The sequence below is a fragment of the Phoenix dactylifera genome, chromosome 3, assembly GCF_051530095.1.
Source record: "Phoenix dactylifera cultivar Ajwa chromosome 3, Ajwa_hap1_PhDact_Kaust_v1.1, whole genome shotgun sequence".
Lineage (NCBI taxonomy): Eukaryota > Viridiplantae > Streptophyta > Magnoliopsida > Arecales > Arecaceae > Phoenix > Phoenix dactylifera.
This window is the reverse complement of record NC_143192.1, coordinates 31,755,175-31,772,309: the sequence shown is the minus strand read 5'-3', so window position 1 is coordinate 31,772,309 and position 17,135 is coordinate 31,755,175. Positions and strand designations below refer to the sequence as shown.

The 17,135-nt window shown below is 37.7% G+C and overlaps 1 protein-coding gene across 6 annotated transcripts; it reads left to right on the top strand.

Moving 5' to 3' along the window:
- The first annotated feature begins 1,533 nt into the window (after positions 1–1,533).
- LOC103705524 (serine racemase) lies at positions 1,534–8,131 on the top strand. Of its 6 annotated transcripts, none has more exons than XM_008789258.6 (9): positions 1,534–1,728; positions 3,311–3,379; positions 3,885–3,956; positions 4,054–4,231; positions 4,349–4,435; positions 4,548–4,778; positions 6,004–6,077; positions 6,166–6,352; positions 7,737–8,131. In XM_008789258.6, the coding sequence occupies exons 4-9, from the start codon at positions 4,059–4,061 to the stop codon at positions 7,981–7,983; spliced, it is 999 nt and encodes a 332-aa protein (XP_008787480.1). In that variant the 5' UTR covers positions 1,534–1,728; positions 3,311–3,379; positions 3,885–3,956; positions 4,054–4,058; the 3' UTR covers positions 7,984–8,131. The 6 variants fall into 6 exon arrangements, with proteins under 6 accessions (XP_008787480.1, XP_026659847.1, XP_008787483.1 ...); XM_026804046.4 differs by having other exon boundaries at positions 3,225–3,379; XM_026804045.4 differs by having other exon boundaries at positions 1,570–1,728; positions 3,173–3,379.
- Positions 8,132–17,135: the final 9,004 nt, after the last annotated feature.

Genomic DNA, 17,135 nt, shown 5'->3' with positions numbered 1-17,135 from the left:
CAGGATATCACAGATCATCTAAATGTCATGACTCAGAAGTCACAATAAACAGGTGATCAGAACCAATAAACTCATGAACTTGTTTCAATTGATATAAAGAAATGTGGTAGAAGTTACGAGGGGGAAAAAAAGAAACATAGGATTGTAAACTTTGAGGAAATGCTCGACAGCAATGTCTCTTAAGCAATCTGTTCAGATTTTTATATAACTAAAATGAAGTTACAAACATTATTCCTCAAGTTATGGAATGCCGAATTATTCAGGTTCGATATTCCCCCATTTTCTTTAGATTCAGGGGTTATAATGATACAATACTGCAGGGAATTGGACATGGAGAGATTGATAAATTAACCTCAACATAAATATAAAATAATGTATACTAATCTTAACATTATGAGTGTCCAACTTCTGGTTTTCAAATCCTTATGAAAAGAGAAGAACAATAAAGAGACCCTAAATGGTTTGATGGCAACCTTGAGCAGCCAACTGCATTAAAATAAATATTAAGGATTACTCTTTGAAGTGAAGGTATGTTGAAGCAAGACTAAGATCATGAGATGTTGGGAATGCTTGCTACAGCTAAAGCATGGTTTGCTCATACTGATTACCTAGCAGTGGCTGAAGCATGAAGGTACATGAAGCGTTATTTATTGCCTAAAATCTAAATGCAAGGAAGGTAATTGTTGAAAATGGCTGCCTTACCTTGTCGGCAATCTTTAAGTGAAGTAAGCTAATCGCTAGAAGATCTTCACTGTTGTTCAAAGAGATCAGGACTATACCTTTGGCACCAAATAGGCATTCACCTTCCTTCGCACGAATTGACTATTGGATCACCCACTGCATGGATCTCAAGCACTTCGAACTCCTTCATCATCTATCTGCATAGATCTCAAAGCGACTAGCGAATGATCCGATGGTGGATTCGTGCGAAGGAAGATGAATCCTTCTTTCATGCGAAAGATACAATCCTGATCATATTTCACCACAAAATATACGATGACTGTTGGATGGAGAAGAAAAAAAAGTGACAGGCCACATAAGAGTTGCTGAATGAATCTTGAGAACCAGTAAAATCTCGATCTAGAAGGTGTTTGCTTCTTATCTTATAAAAATATAATTCTAGCTGCTTAACCAACCTTTATCAGTAAAAAAACATTATAATAAATCATTTTTGTTAACATTTGATTAAAAAAATACATGATAAATTCAACATGAAAATTGATGGATTTAAAGTGCTAGGATGGGTTTGATACTCATAGGAGAATCTTTTTTTTTTCATCTACTATTTCTCTGGCACGTACTTGGCTGGTTATATTGATAAGTTATCCAAGTGGTTTACCAAAATTCAAGTGTGTCCAAGGGTTATATAGCAATAATCTGCTCAATAGGAGAGAGGGTTGGAGAGAGAATATAAATAATGTTTCCAAAAATAATTCATATGGGAGGCCTGCAGAACCAGACGACCCATAGAACAAATAGCCGGCCCGTGGGCCGCCAAATTGCATACCTTTCGTTGGGGCTGGCTTCCTCAGCGTCGGTATCTTATCGTATGCACCCGAAAACCTCGCCGGACAACTCCCGGCAAGAAAGCTCGCTCTCTCACAGCTGAACTGCGTCCGGCGCACAGACGGATTTCAACCTCATTCCATTAGCCTAACCTATCCGCTGTTGGGCTCAGAAATTCCTCCAGTTTTTATTCCACCAGCCCCCAAATCGGATTGTTTTCAGGTAATCTGGAAATATCCAATTCGATTCGATTTTAATTTCTTTATGCATTCTAAAATGTTCGAACCAATCCTAGGCTTCCTTCCATAGAAATCGATTTGTTCTGTGACATGGCTTAAGTTCTCTCCCTCTATCGTGCAAGTTCGGTTGATCTTCAAATAAAATTTTCAGATTATTACTTATCTTCAAATAGCGAGGCCTTTTGTTTTCGTATTCTCGTGATTGTCACTCTTTTTGGAGGATTTCTGGAACGAACATTTTCCCCATCCAGTTCTTTTACTGATAAAAGGTGTTGATAAGAATATTTGCATTGCTAGTGCCTCTTATTTGATTTTTCTGTTGCTTGAAAGTTTGATCCATGTTACATGAAAGTGCTATATGTAACAACTCAGGACCTATGGCTAGCCGGAAGGTTTTTTTTTGGATCAGCCTATCGTCAGCCTCTATGAACTCATGTTGTAGTATCTCGTAGATCATATAGACTATGGACCAAGTTTGTTATGATATCATTTGTAACAACTCAAGACCTTACCCAAAATGGCTAGCTGGAAAGGCATTTTTTAGGTTCTTTAGTCTTGTATAAGTACTCAAGATATCCTCGGCGAATAACCGATGTGTGACTAATCGGTGTACTATGTAGAAATGTGGCTCTTGAATGAGAAAGAAATATTAGTTCATTTACTTTCTTGCTCTCTCTCTCTCTCTCTTCCTCAGAATGCATTCCGATTTACTTGTGTGATTTCTTTTGCTCAATTTTAACTTCACATTAAAATCTTATACTGAGGATGTTCCATTTCAAGCTAATAGGAACTTTATATCTCCATTTGGTTGCCATTTTATTCAGCTGAAATCCTGAAACTATACTGATTGTTTCCTTTTCCTACAAACATGCCTGCATCATTTCCTTTAGTTACGTAACTGTTTGTGTTTATTAATGATAATAATAAGAACATTTTTGCTATAATCTCAGACCACTGTAAAGCTATATTTATGGATCCTGTTATGATATTTGATCAAGTGCTCTCATCTTGTTTGAAGTGTGCTTTTAATTGATCCAAGCCTGATCCTTTTGCATGCACAAGCTAAAACCATTGCATAACATGAATTTGCTGATCATTTCTTGTGAAGCTTCCTAAATTTTAATATCAAGGGCATAACTCTATTTTTTTCAGAAAATAGTGGCAGTGCCACCTTCCAAAGTATAATTGAGCTTCATATTTTTAATATCAATGATGTAACTTTGAGTAGTTTTCTTTTTCTTTTTTTTTTGTGAGAATAACATTTGGGTTGCCATATTTCTGGATCCAGCGTGGGAATATTCTAAAACTCAAACTGATTAACTATGCAGACTTAATATGCTTTACAAAGCTTATTCTTGTCAAATGGACAAGCGGCTTGTAGTGCATAGATTAATTCTAAAGGCCATGCATAAATCTGTGGCATATAGGGCACTCGAGCTGCTTTGGTGGAAAATTTTTTCACTTGTCTTGGGCTTCCAGTTGCAGAGTATCACGAATTTTTGTTGCGATGGCAATTTTACTGTTGTGGTTTATCTAGCTCAGAATTTCTTTTCATGATAGAGAAGGTTGCTAAGAAGGAAGTCTACCTTCCAATTGTCACTGATGAGGGACGGCTTGTTGATTTCCTCACTGAGGTAGTTCTCTGAATCGATTTAATTATTTCTATATCCATAGTTTTGTCCTTTCAGCAGGGCTATGCTTTTTATAAAAACACTGAGAAAGTATATTGGTAATCAAGCCCTGCTGAACCTCATTTTCCTCATCTCTGTGTGTGTGTGTGTGTTCCCTCTCTTCCCCCTTCTCTGCCCCTATCTCAATCTTGTTTCTAGTCATAAAAATCCTCAGATTTCCTATAACCTATGCTTTTTTATTTTGATTTGTCCCAACAAACCACCAGATATTTTGATGTTGAATCCTGATATAAGTATCCTCTATGCACCCCTTTATTTCCCTTAGGAGTATGTTGATGTATTATCTGTGTTGACTATCTCTATTAGTATTTGGATAAATTATGGCATAATACATGATGCATTAGAAATTTCTAGCTAAATTATTTTGAGGAATTGGTAGAACTGATTGTAAATTAAAGGATGAGGTCAACTATCTTCATGATATAATATGTTATGTAAATTGTTGCAGAATACACCCACATGCGTGCACACTTGGTAATGCCATTTGATGGTTTTTGAATCAAAAAGCCTGTTTTTAAGGGTATGTTGGAGTAATCACTGCTTCTAATTTATATCTATCACATGTTCTAAAATGATTATGCAATATGTTGCATCATTATTTTAAAAAAAATTGACAGGTTTAATGGAGAAGGATTATTTACAAACTCAAAGTTATGCTGCTGATATTTCCTCCATAAAAGAAGCACAACTCCGTATTGGTCCATACATTCACAAAACCCCAGTTCTCTCATCAAATTCTCTTGATTCCATATCTGGGAGACAATTGTTTTTTAAGTGCGAGTGTTTTCAGAAGGGGTAAGAGGCTCTTTCTGAAGATAAAATCTAAAAATGTTGTTCTTTACGAATTTAATTTTTAATTTTCTCCCTTTCTTAGTGGAGATGGTATTAATAGCTTTACCACGTGGCTTTCAGAGGAGCTTTTAAAATTAGAGGTGCTTCAAATGCTATATTTTCACTTGAAGATGATCAAGCTGCTAGAGGAGTAGTAACTCACAGCAGGTTCACTCTACTTCTATAAGATGTTTTGCACAAGGATACATTCCCCCATTCTGCCTCTTTCCATCTCCTACTTCTTTATTTACAAAATTTTAATACTATGTTTTCCATTTAGTGGTAACCATGCTGCAGCAGTGTCTTTAGCTGCAAAACTACGTGGAATCCCTGCTTATATTGTTATACCAGAAAATGCCCCAAAATGTAAGGTTGAAAATGTCAAGCGCTATGGTGGCCAAGTTATTTGGAGTGAAGCCACATTTCAGTCAAGAGAGAGCACTGCAAGAAAGGTCCAGCAAGAAACAGGTGCAGTTCTGATTCATCCATTCAATGATAAACATATTATAAGGTATGTAGGTTTACTTTGTACTGGCATCTCAAATTTTCTGTTAGAAGTTGAATTTCACATCTGAAGTATTGTTTGCATTTACAATTTTGGTTGTATTTCATGTTGTTGTATAGGTCTTCTTTTCTCTGTTGGTTTCTTTCAGTTTCTAGATTCTGAGTCTGAAAAGAGCTTGAAGACTACCATTTTATGCCATTATCGTCTAATTGCTTGATTGTACTTCCTAGTGATTTTGATATTTAACTTTTGAAGGAAAACATCAAAAGGTGTACATTTAAACAAATTTTATTTGTTAAAACTTTTCCAATTATTCACCTGTATGATTTAAAGTTTCTGTTTATTGGCTTCATGTTCTTAATTATTAAAATCAGAAAATCTCAAAGAATTGAGTCCATTTGGATAACTGAGATAATTACATTTTCTCTTCTTTTTTGTATCTTCTTTGCTTTAGATGTTTGTGACCTGAAATTGTTGTGGCAATTCTTGTCAAATTCACTGAATGTGCTTCCATGTCACCCATCTCTTTGTGATGTGCCAGAACTTGATGGGCCCTCTTCACCTTTACCTGGCTTGTCAATGATTCTTCAATGAACATGCAAGTTAAACATTTAAATTTTACTAAGCTTCCCATTGCTTGGCACACCCAGATTTCTTGATTTGGCCCTTCCCATGCCCCCCAATAACATTCATCCGAATGTCCCGATACATGTAAGTTACATCAATTTGTACCATATTTTTCCCTTGGAATATTGCCTGAAAAGACTGTTATAATGGTATCATATAGTTTTCAGAAACAGGTTCTGAAATTTTTGATGATTAATAAATAGAAAACTTGACAACAAATCACAATTATGCCACCTGCTTGCTGTTAAAAATGAATATATATATATATATATATATATATATATATATATATATATATATATATATATAAACATAGAACAAAAATGTTTTGTATCACCTTCTTTTTTTATCCATGTAGCTTGTAACATCAGAACCTACCAGATCCTCTGTACCTGCTCATCTCACCTTTCTTCCATCATAAATCAAATGCATTTCCTTGTCATCTCCTCTAGCCCAAATTGCTGTGAAGGATGCTCCTAAACTTATAATGATTCAGTTGCCGATTATCATACCTTGCCGGTAGCTATGTTTTCCTCTTAAAATGGTACTTTATTGGTCTATTTTATATGCACTATGGGTGACATGTTATACGTATGTTTAACAGTGGGCAGGGCACCATTTCATTAGAGTTGCTGGAGCAAGTCCGAGATATTGACACAATAATAGTCCCAATTAGTGGTTTGTACAATTGAAAGGACTTTTAACTACTCTTACTTCCTTATCTTCATTTTTGATGTTCTTTTGTGTTTTGAAACTTTATGTACAGGTGGAGGGTTGATCTCCGGTGTGACATTGGCTGCAAAGACAATCAACCCTTCTATTTGTATTTTGGCTGCCGAGCCAAAGGGTGCTGATGATGCAGCTCAATCAAAGGTAGCAGGAAAAATTGTGACGCTACCAGAGGCCAACACCATTGCTGATGGGCTTCGAGCTTTTCTTGGAGATCTGACTTGGTAAATGGAAACATCACATGAGTTCTTAAGTTTCAGCTGGAACTTTAAATGATCAGTCAGTATTATATCTTGAGCCATCTTACATTTATCTATTTTTAATTCTTCTAACATTTCCACTCACCCCACCATCACAATAGCAAACATGTATGCACACCAGCAAAAAGTTCATATGACACTATTTACGAGACATGCTATTATATGATACAAATGCTCTTTGGGCTGTAGTTACGGAGAAATTGGCTGTTTATTGATATTCCAAATTATAAAAGTTGAATTCATCGTCTTTGGGAAAGGTCCATACTTACGTCAAGTGACCTTGCTATGGACTATAGAGGTTGTCACGTATATAACTGTTTTATTAGAAAATTTCTTAGAAGGATCTACCTTTCTTTGACTCAAATGTCCATGGATGGCCATTCATTTGTATCATATTTGTTCAAGAAGTTGTTTCAAAGCCTGAATTCAAGAATAAACATATGGTGCCAGGATACAAGTTTTTATGTCACGGGGGGATGGAGGCCGTCCTGTCCCATTCTTGTGAGGAGACGGGACTCTGATAGGGGCAAGACTTTGAGACCTGTTCATGTTTTGGACAAGGAAGAAGAAAGAGGAAAGAAGGAAGGCAAGAGGAAGAAAAAAGATGGAAAGAAAGGAGGAGAAAAGAAGAATAAAGAAAGGAAGAAAAGAAGGAAAAGGGAAAAATAAGTAGAAAAACAAAATAAAGAAAAGAAGGAAAGAAAGATGAAGAAAAAGGAAAGAAGGGAAAGGTAGGAAGGAAAGAAGGGAAAGAAAGAAGAAGCAAAAGGGGGAAAAAAGAAAAGAAGGGAGAAGAAAAGAAAGAATGAAAAAAAAAAGAAGAAAAGAAGAAGAAAAGAGGTAGAAAGAAGGGAGAAGGAAAAACAAAAAGGAAAGGAAGAAGACAATGGAAAAACAAATAAAGATTAAAATAAAGGAAATAAAAATGGGAGAGAGATGGAGGGCACCTATCAGGATGCTTGATCAGGACGGCTGCCAATATGGGGTGAGACAGCGGAGAATTGCATTTCATGGAGAAACTGGGACACCTGCATCCCACGGGATTGAAGACTTTGCCGGGACAATTTTATTGCCTAGAACTCAACTATGTAACATGTTTAATTTTTCCTTTTGTGTCAGCAAAATGCCTAAAGTGGTTTTAAGTTTCTTATGTTGGTAGGCCTTTTCCTAATATATGAGAGGTGGATTTACCCCTTATTGTGAATTTGTGTTCTTAAAGTTTCCGAGTTTTTAACCATTGATAAATTGTTTACCCAGCTTATTATTAACCTATATGTAATGTTCCACATTTGTTGGTTCATCAACTTCTTTTTAAATATTTACAGAGCTATTGATCTATCTGTTTTAGGCCGGTGGTGCGGGATTTAGTGGATGATATCATCACCGTAGATGATGAGAAGATTGTAGAAGCCATGAGATTGTGCTATGAGGTTCTGAAGGTGGCTGTGGAGCCAAGTGGGGCCATCGGTCTTGCTGCTGTTCTTTCGGATCGGTTCCAACAAAATCCTGCTTGGAAGAATTGCAACAAAATCGGAATCATTCTCTCTGGAGGCAATGTTGATCTTGGTGTGCTTTGGGAGTCATTTAGCAAATGAGTAGTTGAAGTTTTTTCAATTGAAGTGTGTAACAAGCACAGAGAAATAACTTCATTGAAAATTATAATTACAAAAATTGATTGAGGGCATGTATTGACTGCTAAATATGCCATAACTATGGTTACCTGATATTTCCAGGTTCAGTTCAGTTTGATTTGCTGTACTGTTTGTCAACAGAGGCAGGTTGCGAAGTCAGATAATATTAACACAGTGAGCTAACTTGGACAACAATTTCAGCAATTTATCATCTCAAAGTACAAAACCCGGCATCTGACAAATCTAAAAGAACATTCAAGCATCTAAGCAGCACTGTTTTCCTCCTCTCATTTCTCGCGTTGATGTGTTACTCCTTGATTAGTCCTATTTTGAGTTGTGCCATACAGTTGCTAAAGCTTGAGAGTTGAGACGCTAGTTATCTTATTGCAAGGTGTTGGATAATTTTTCGCATGTTGACTAAACCAGAAGGAAGTCCAAACATGTCTCCAGATACTTCACCATTGTGACAGATTCAACTTCCAGGGCATCTTTGGATTGTCTTTTTTATTTCTATAGCTTGTTATATGGAGATAGTGACAATTATAACGGTACCATGATGTTTTCATAATGGATTTTTCTTAGCAACCACTTTTTCAAGATATCCAAAATGTATGTTTAGCGATTTTTTTCAAATATGAATGATGCATTTCTCAATTATGTATTTTGTTATGTTTTGTTAAGGGCCAAGCTAGTAGCCAATCTCTGGTCTAATCCTTGCTTTGTTGTAGTTTTAATTACATTTTGCTGCAACTTTGCATTCCCTCCATCGCATGCTGCACAAGTTTACCGTTTCTGTGTTGTGCACGGCTAAAATAGCTGACATTAGGATTCATCCTTTATCAGTATTTATTTTCTAGGATAACTTAGCCGTATTACATCAGAAGATTTCAACGGATCCAACAGTCATGTGCTCCTATATTTATGCTCAGTAGTGATTTAAAGGTTTCCACAATGCCGTCATTATTTGTCCTGGCGGTATTAATTTTTAATATTAAATAATAATTATGACAATGGCTAGTATAGTGAAAAAATAACAGATAGTAACCGAAGAATGGCAGCATTCTTTTTCAAATCACTGTTATTTAACAAAAAAATATTATGATTGAGAATGTATAATCCTGTTTGGAAGAAAATTTGGTTAACAATTTTGAAATGAATTACTATTTTATTTAGAGAGAAACAATAAAAATGAATATGACTATGATTATTTGTTCTACAACAAGCTGTTATAATGCTAAATATATAGATTACAATTTGTAACGGCCATTTTCGTTTTGTTAGTCGATATACGTACAGCATAATGGAGACGGCCGAGAACTTGATAACAGCCATTATTTTAAGCGCTGTTGACGTCTATATTGGTTTGGTAGCAGTCACCGTTCTCCTTTTCAAAGAAAGAACAAAATTTCCAAAACATGAACAGGTCTCGAAGTCTTACCCTATTAGAGTCCCACTCACAAGAATAGAACAGGAAGGCCATGATCAGAGATATCTGAGGTATCTATGCTCCGAGACATCCGGGCTATGATCAATAGTAACGTGGCTTTTCAGGCCACACATCTATATAGAGAGGCTAATGGAGCCGCAGACTGAGGACCTTATATGTGGCTAATCATTTTGAAAGTACATTGTGGATCGAGGAGAGGAAACTGCGTAGAGTGTTTCGGAATGTATTGTTTTTTTGATCTCTTTGAATGCGTTCGTACTAAGTCTAAGCCTGGAATTTTTTTAAAAACCCAAGCCCAAACTCAGCCCAGCCCAGTCGGACTAATGAGTCTTGGGCTTGGGCCTGGCCCAGGGCTGGGCTAATGATATACCCAGACCCGGCCTGAAAAATAAATAGGTTCTGTAATTAAATTCGAACTCGGCACAAAACTTTTTAGGCCTAGTCCATAGCTCGGTTGGCCTGTTAGGTTTCGCGTTATCTTGAGCCCATTTCCAGCCCTAGTTTCATTAAACAAATGAGAAGAATTATTTAGATGTTCATCCGGAAGAACATCATTTTAGAACATCTTTCCAAAAGCTCTACATGTTGAAAACTTGTTTCTGATTTAATGAAAATTTATAGATATGACTTTATGTATCATGTTTCAAGAATTTTTAGGCCCAGTTTGGGGGAGTTGTTGGCAGTAGAGCTGTTGGAAGTAGAGCTTTTATAAAAAGCTGTTTGCTGTTTGGTAACTACATTTCTAAAGTGTTGTGGCGCTTTAACATTTGTTTGATAAACAACCTGAGAAAGTACTTTTGTATGATAAAATGACCATAAAGGATATTATTAGTATTATACAACAGAGTATAATAAAATATAATATATATATTAATACATAAATATATGATATAGTATAATATTAATGTAATATAATATAATATTATTATAATATAGTACTATAAAATTATATACTATAGGCTAATAATTTAATATAATATTAAATTATTTAACTTAACATATCAATGTATTATGATATAATATAATATAATATTATATTTATAGTATAATACAATAATAAATGTATAAAATATTATAATTATTAGTATAAATTAATTTTTCACTCTTCTAATGATTATTTATCTCTCTAACAAATTTTCTAACTAGGTGATAAAATTAGTTAAATAATTACTAATATTTATTTTTATTTATTTATTTATTATTTTTATTTCATTAAAATATATTTATTTATTACCTTATTTATTTATTTATTCGTTCATTTATATACATATTTATTTATTTATTTATTCCTTTTCTTTCCTTTTTTTCTTCTCTTTTTTTCTTTCCTTTTTTCTTTTTTTTTCCTTTTTTTTCTTTTCTTTTTTCTTCTCTTCTTCTCCTTCCTTCCTCTCTTTCCTTCTTCTCCTTTCTTCTCCTCCCGCGAGGCCGGCGGCGCTGGAAGGGGGCCCAAGAAGGGGCCGGGACGGCGGGCCGCGACGACCATGGGAGGGGGCCCTGGAGGGGACAGGGATGGGGGGGGTGGGTGCCGAGACGGCGGGCCGCAGTGCCTGCCGGGAAGGCGGCCGCCATGGCTGCCCCTTCCTCTTTTTTGTTTGTTTTGCTTCCCACCGTCCGACGGCTGTGCTGGGTCGCAGCGGCGAGCCGGACATCCGTGCCAGCTCGCCGGGGTGACAGGCCGCAGCGGCGGCTGGGGAGGCAACCACAGGTGGTGGCCGGTGTGGTGGCTGCCTCCCAAAAAAAAAAAAAGAAACAGGGTCGGCGGCGTGAGAAGAAGAATGAGATAGAGAGAGGGAGAGAGAGAGAAAGGGAAGGGTGAGAGAGGAAGAGGCGGTGGGATGGATGATTTTGGAAGAAAAAAAGGAGCTTTTAAATAGGGGTATTTTTGTCGAAAGGAATATATTATTAAATTGTATATTACACGTATTAAATAATCTGATGGTAGAGAAAAGGGATTTTTGGACTAGCCACAATAATGCAAATAGCATCATCAAAGGCAAGAATATAGTATTATGGATAACTTTATCATAGGCAGAAAAATGGCACCGTGGATAGCCTCATTATGGGAAAAGCTGATCATGGGCCGAGCCTCAGGTCTAAACTCTATTCATTTATAATTAGGCTTAGGATCGAGCCTATTTAAAATTTAGCCTATTCTGTGCCCAAGCCTAGCCCATGATCAACTCTGTTGTGGTTCAAATTCGCCCCCAGAGTGGCCACGCCTGAGGAGTCGAAGGGAGCTGCCGGATGGGATGGAGAAGGGACGCTGGTTCCTGCGCGCCGGTCCATTTTGTTTGTCATCAAACTCTAATCATGGGTAGGAACATGCATTGTGGATAGCCACTTTACGAGTAGGAATATGGTATTTTGGTTTGCTAGTCATAGGGAAGAGCATGACCATGGTTAGTCTAAAAACCAAAATGTTAACTATTGTCGGATCTGAATCCTGTTAGTGAAAAATAAAAGATAAGTTATTTAAAACTACTATTAAATAGAAAGATTTCTTTGATAATATATGCTAAATTACTTTTGAAAATAATGGTTGACTGATGATATAATGTGCATGTGTATGTTTGTGTGTGTGTGCTGGTTATATGAGCGGTGTTGGATGGTTTGTATAGGATTTTATGGTATTTGTGTCTATTTCAATAACAATTATTTGTAATTTTCTAATTTAAATTATTCATGCTGGTGTATGTTCGTCATTTCCTGTCTACCTAAAAATATGCTAGACAGATCGTTGTTAGAACCGACGAACAAAAGTTGAATTTAAATTTACTCTTACCTGTTCTACTCGAAGAATAGTGGTCGTAAGAGGTCGATCCACAGGGAGGCGATTGGAGTTGCTTAAAAATTAGAATGTTCACTCGGATTCAAAAGCGATTTTTGAATATCAAAAGAAAAACATTACGTCGGGGATGTTGATAGATTCTCTAGTCTACCGGAGAATGATTTTTAATTAAAATTAACTAGAAGACATGTACTTAGATTCAAAAAATATTTATATATTTAATGGAAAAGAAGAGTTTTTTTTTTGCATAAATTAAAATGGATGACAACAGTGCTTAGGGAGATTGAAGCCTGGAACATAGACTGCATGAAAGAAGATTTCATAAATTGATTACAAAGGTAGAAATGAAGATTGGTGGCTTGATGCTGCCTTTCTTCTGCAAATAAAATAAAGAAAAGAAATAACAAAAAATCAAAAAGAACACTTCTCCCTTTCTCTCCCACGGTGGAACAACATAAAATATTATTTTTTCTTTCTTTCTTCTCCAAAAGAACAGAGCAATGCTCTGTTTCTTTTTTCTTTCTTCTCTCACAAACAGAGCACTCTCCTCTCTTGGCTTCCACCCCAACCGATGGCCTCCCTCTTCCCTGGTTCTAGGCCTCCACCAGCAACCGAGCACACCCCTCTTCTCTTCCTCCTTCTCCTTTTATAGCCGCGGACGGACGCCTGATGTGGAAGGGAGATGGCAGACGCGGGGAGGAGTCGATCACGGATGCAATCCGGGCTGCTGGCACGCGATCTTCAAATGGAGAAGGAAGATGGCAGATGCCACGGGATGCCGTGGGCTGGGATCACGGGAAGGAGCTGGAATCGCCGGTGATTGCGGGGGATTTGGAGACGGGCGAGCTGGGAGGAGGGGCTGATCCGAGGGTGCACAGAAGAAGGAGGCACGGATGGAGGGATCGGCTAGGATTTTCCTTGCTGGGAGAGACGTGGATCCGGGCGATGGAAGGAGCTGGAGCCTGGCACGGTGGCTGGCATGATGCGGATGGAAGGTGGGGACGCATGCGGCTTGGATCACGGGAGAGGGGTTTCCTTCTTTGGGTGGGCGTTCATGGCATGGGAATCACTGGGGTGCTGCTGTGATCGCGGTTGAGGGGCTGGAGTTTCCTTCACGGACGCGGGATCGACGGGATCACGGACTGAATCATGGGAGGTATCGTGGTTGAGGGGCTGGAGCGCTGGATCTTGATCACGGGATGAGCTGGGAGCGTGAATTCGGGATGATGGCCGCTGACATGGATGCGGTGGAGACGCGGTGAAGACGCTAGCTTCCTTCCTCGGGCCAAGAGGGGGATGCGAACGGCTGGGATGGGGCTTCGGCTTGATTTGGGAAGGAGCTGGGACTCTTTGAAACGGACGGTTGCTGATCGTGGGATCTGGATTACCGGCTGCTGGAATGGATCGCGGAAGATGACGTGGCTAGGGGCGTTGGGATTGAAGGCTGAAGATGATGGTGATCTGATGGACGGCGCGGATGCTGGCACAATGCGGGGAACGAGCTGATTGGGCTACTTGCACAAATAAAACATTAATTAGTTAATTCTGTTATTAATGATTAGCTAAAATACTAATTAAGATGGTCTGATGATTGCACTTTTGTGCTCTCATCACACCCCTCAACCAGCTTATTGCTAGTCTCTAGCAATTTAGTGCGACAATGATAAAATGGGAGTGCAAAAGTTTTATTTATTATATATATATAAATATACATGAGCTAAGATAAATACTCACTTTCGTAGAGCATTACGATTGCACTTAGCACGTGCAACAAGCCGTTAAACCCCTAGGTTACCCTAGTGGACGAGTGTTGTCTCGTGAGGGTTTGCAGTGAAGTTACCCACAAACTTCAATCCTAAAATAAAATTTGTTTTATGAAATGAAAGTCTAATTTCAAGTACATAACTGATAAAAAGCACACAAGGTTTTAATTACTAAGTAGCCCAATTTCTAGGTTAGTATGCAATTTAAGTTGAAGTCATTAAGTTTTCCGTTAGGGAGTTGTAAAACTTATTTATACTTGAGTGCTCAGTGAAGTTTGGACCATGCACCAGCTAAGGTTTCGGATCTCCAAAATATCGCTAATATTAGTAGTTTCCAAGAATTGGTCGGAAAAGACCTATTTGCTGATTCAAAATCATCTTATCTGCAGGATTTCGAGAGCTGTGGATGTTTACTTTAATACCTCATGGGTTTTATCTGTAACATTCCAGTTTACTCGAATTTTTACAACGATGGCTTTCACACTATTGTCTTTCTTAAGGTCAATATACATTTTTTTTTCATCATTTTTTTTGTTTTTTTTTGTTTTTGTTTTTTTTTTCATTAAAGAGAAATGATAGTGTATATATTGTGCACTTTTACTCCTGTGATGATTCCTCCATGTAGCGAGCAATTAGTCGACAATTCTCATACCAGTTGGCATGAGGTGTCGGGCATCAAGACTCCCCTACGGACCTATGCTCGGGTTCCTCATCACAAGCCCGCTGACCTTTGACAATAGGTAGCCCTTTTCGATGTACCTGACTAAATCCACCATTTTTTTTTTTTTGGATCAGAAAAAGATGGTTCATCAGGATTCGAGGTTGCTACCATATTCTCAACACAATGTCGAACCTATACCTTAGAAAATGCAGGCCAGATGTGTTGTGAAATTCAAAGCACTAATTAGCTTACAACTCACTAAAAGGAACTTAATAAAAAGAACTCACTTTGCACTACTTCCAACTAGTCCTTGGGCTCTTAGATTTTATATACCTTGTGTGTTGTATATATTTTTTTTTATTTTAACTAAAAACTTTTTTTTTATTTTTATAAAATTCCAATGCTTAAAAATACCCCCAAACCTACATCTAACATTGTCCTCAATGTTAAAGAAAATTTAAAGCAGTAAGAGGACAGAGGAGAGGTTACCTGATATGGGTGGGTAAATTGAAAATTGGGGCAAAATCCCCCAAACCTGCATGTTAGTAATCTTTTTTTTTTTTTATAGAAGATATTTATATGTTGGGTTGCCTCCCAAGAGCGCTAAGTTTTATGTCTTCAGCCAGACAAAATGTAAATCTCCCTTTTTTTTTCAACCATTATCTAAGAATGGTTTTGGAAGAGTCCGATGAAGAACAGTCGGCTGATGACGATCTATGCTCATAAGGGGAACAGAACTAAGAGGCGCATGCTTGACCCCTTCCTCGGAATGGGCAAGGTAAGCTTCTAAAGGGTCTTTATTATAAGTTTGTAAGAAAGTCTCCTGAACCAGACTTTCAATCATGTCAACTTCATTGATTTCTTTGTCGTCTGGTGGTTGTTTACTTATGTTGAAGACATTAAGCTCGACTTTCATGTTGCCAAAAGATAACTTCAGCATCCCATTTCGACAGTTGATCACAGCATTTGCTGTGGCTAAGAAAGGTCTACCTAAAATTATAGGTGTGTGACTGTCTGGATGTATTGCAGGTTCAGTCTCAAGGATAACGAAGTCCACAGGATAGTAAAACTCATTTACTTTTACTATTACATCCTCTACAATCCCCTTGGGGTACTTCACTGTCCTATCTGCTAAGGAAAGGGTAATATTTGTAGGCTTTAATTCCCCCAAACCTAATTTTTGGTACACATAGTAGGGAAGTAGGTTTACACTGGCTCCTAAATCTAATAGAGCTCTTTGGATGATCGTCTCTCCTATTTTTATTTCAATAGTTGGGCAACCAGGGTCTTTGAATTTCGGGGCAATCTGTTGTTGAATGAGAGATGAGGCTTGTGCAGCCATAACAGCTTGCCTAGGAATACTTGTTTTTCTTTTGACCGTGGTGAGGTCTTTCAAGAATTTTGTATAGGAGGGAATTTATCTTATGGCATCGAGAAAAGGTATATTTATTTGAACAGTTTTAAAGACTTCCAGGATTTCATCAAAGTTAGATTGTTTCTTGGAGTCCTGAAGTCTACTGGGAAAGGGAACCTTGGGTTTGTATGTTTCTATGGGTTCTTCCCTTTTTTCCGATTTGTCCTGTTCTTGACCCCTCTTCTGAATAGGGTTCTTATCGGATTCAGTTTTATTTTCTTTTTCATGTTCAAGAAGTTGAACTTTATTGTCCACTTGCTTGCCAGACCTTAAAGTGGTAATTGCCTGGACTTCATAGGTCGGATTTCCATTAGAATTGATTTGATACTGACCTTGATTTTGTTGTCTACTAGGGTTAGGCACTGGTTGACTAGGTAGTTCACCTTTCTTCCTATCCCCTAAAGAGTTAGTTATTTGGCTTAGACTAACCTCAAGTTTTGCAATCGCTTGCGCATGGAATTGGTTAGTCTGGGCTTGGGCTGTATTGGTCTGTTGTTGTTGCTTGATAAAATCTTGTTGTTGTTTCATCATATTAGCCATCATGGTTTCTAATTGTGAAGGTTGCTGTGGGATAGGGGCATTATAAGGAGGTACAGATGGAACCAATGGTTGGTTCATTTGTGATGGACCTATCCTAGGGAAGTTGTTCTGAAAACCTGGTGGACCACCTTGATGCTGAATAGGTTCATTTTGCTTGTATGAGAAATTTGGGTGGAACCTATTATCAGGGTGATAAACTGGGCTGAACGAGTTGGGAGTGGGCTTCTTAAAGGCACTATATGAATTTAGAGCATTTGCTTGCTCGACCTTTATGGTGGGCAGATTAGGGCAGCACTCCACTAGATGCTCCGGACTGTTACACATGACACACAAATTATATGACTCGTGATCCACTTTCATGACGGAATTTGACTCTTTGTATGAACTCGAACTAGTGGAAACAGTGAAAGCATCAAACTTTTTACTTAAGTTGTTCATTCCAGTCACCAGATTAGACATGACATTTTTGAGTTCTGGGTCTGCTTTCATTTCATAATTACCTA

Bases quoted from the DNA above. Each gene is read 5' to 3' on its own strand.
- LOC103705524 (XM_008789261.6), top strand. From the start codon at position 4,059: ATGGAGAAGGATTATTTACAAACTCAAAGTTATGCTGCTGATATTTCC. The intron at 6,078-6,165 runs GTTTGTACAATT...CTTTATGTACAG, and splicing joins AATAATAGTCCCAATTAGTG to GTGGAGGGTTGATCTCCGGT. The intron at 6,353-7,736 runs GTAAATGGAAAC...TATCTGTTTTAG, and splicing joins TTTCTTGGAGATCTGACTTG to GCCGGTGGTGCGGGATTTAG.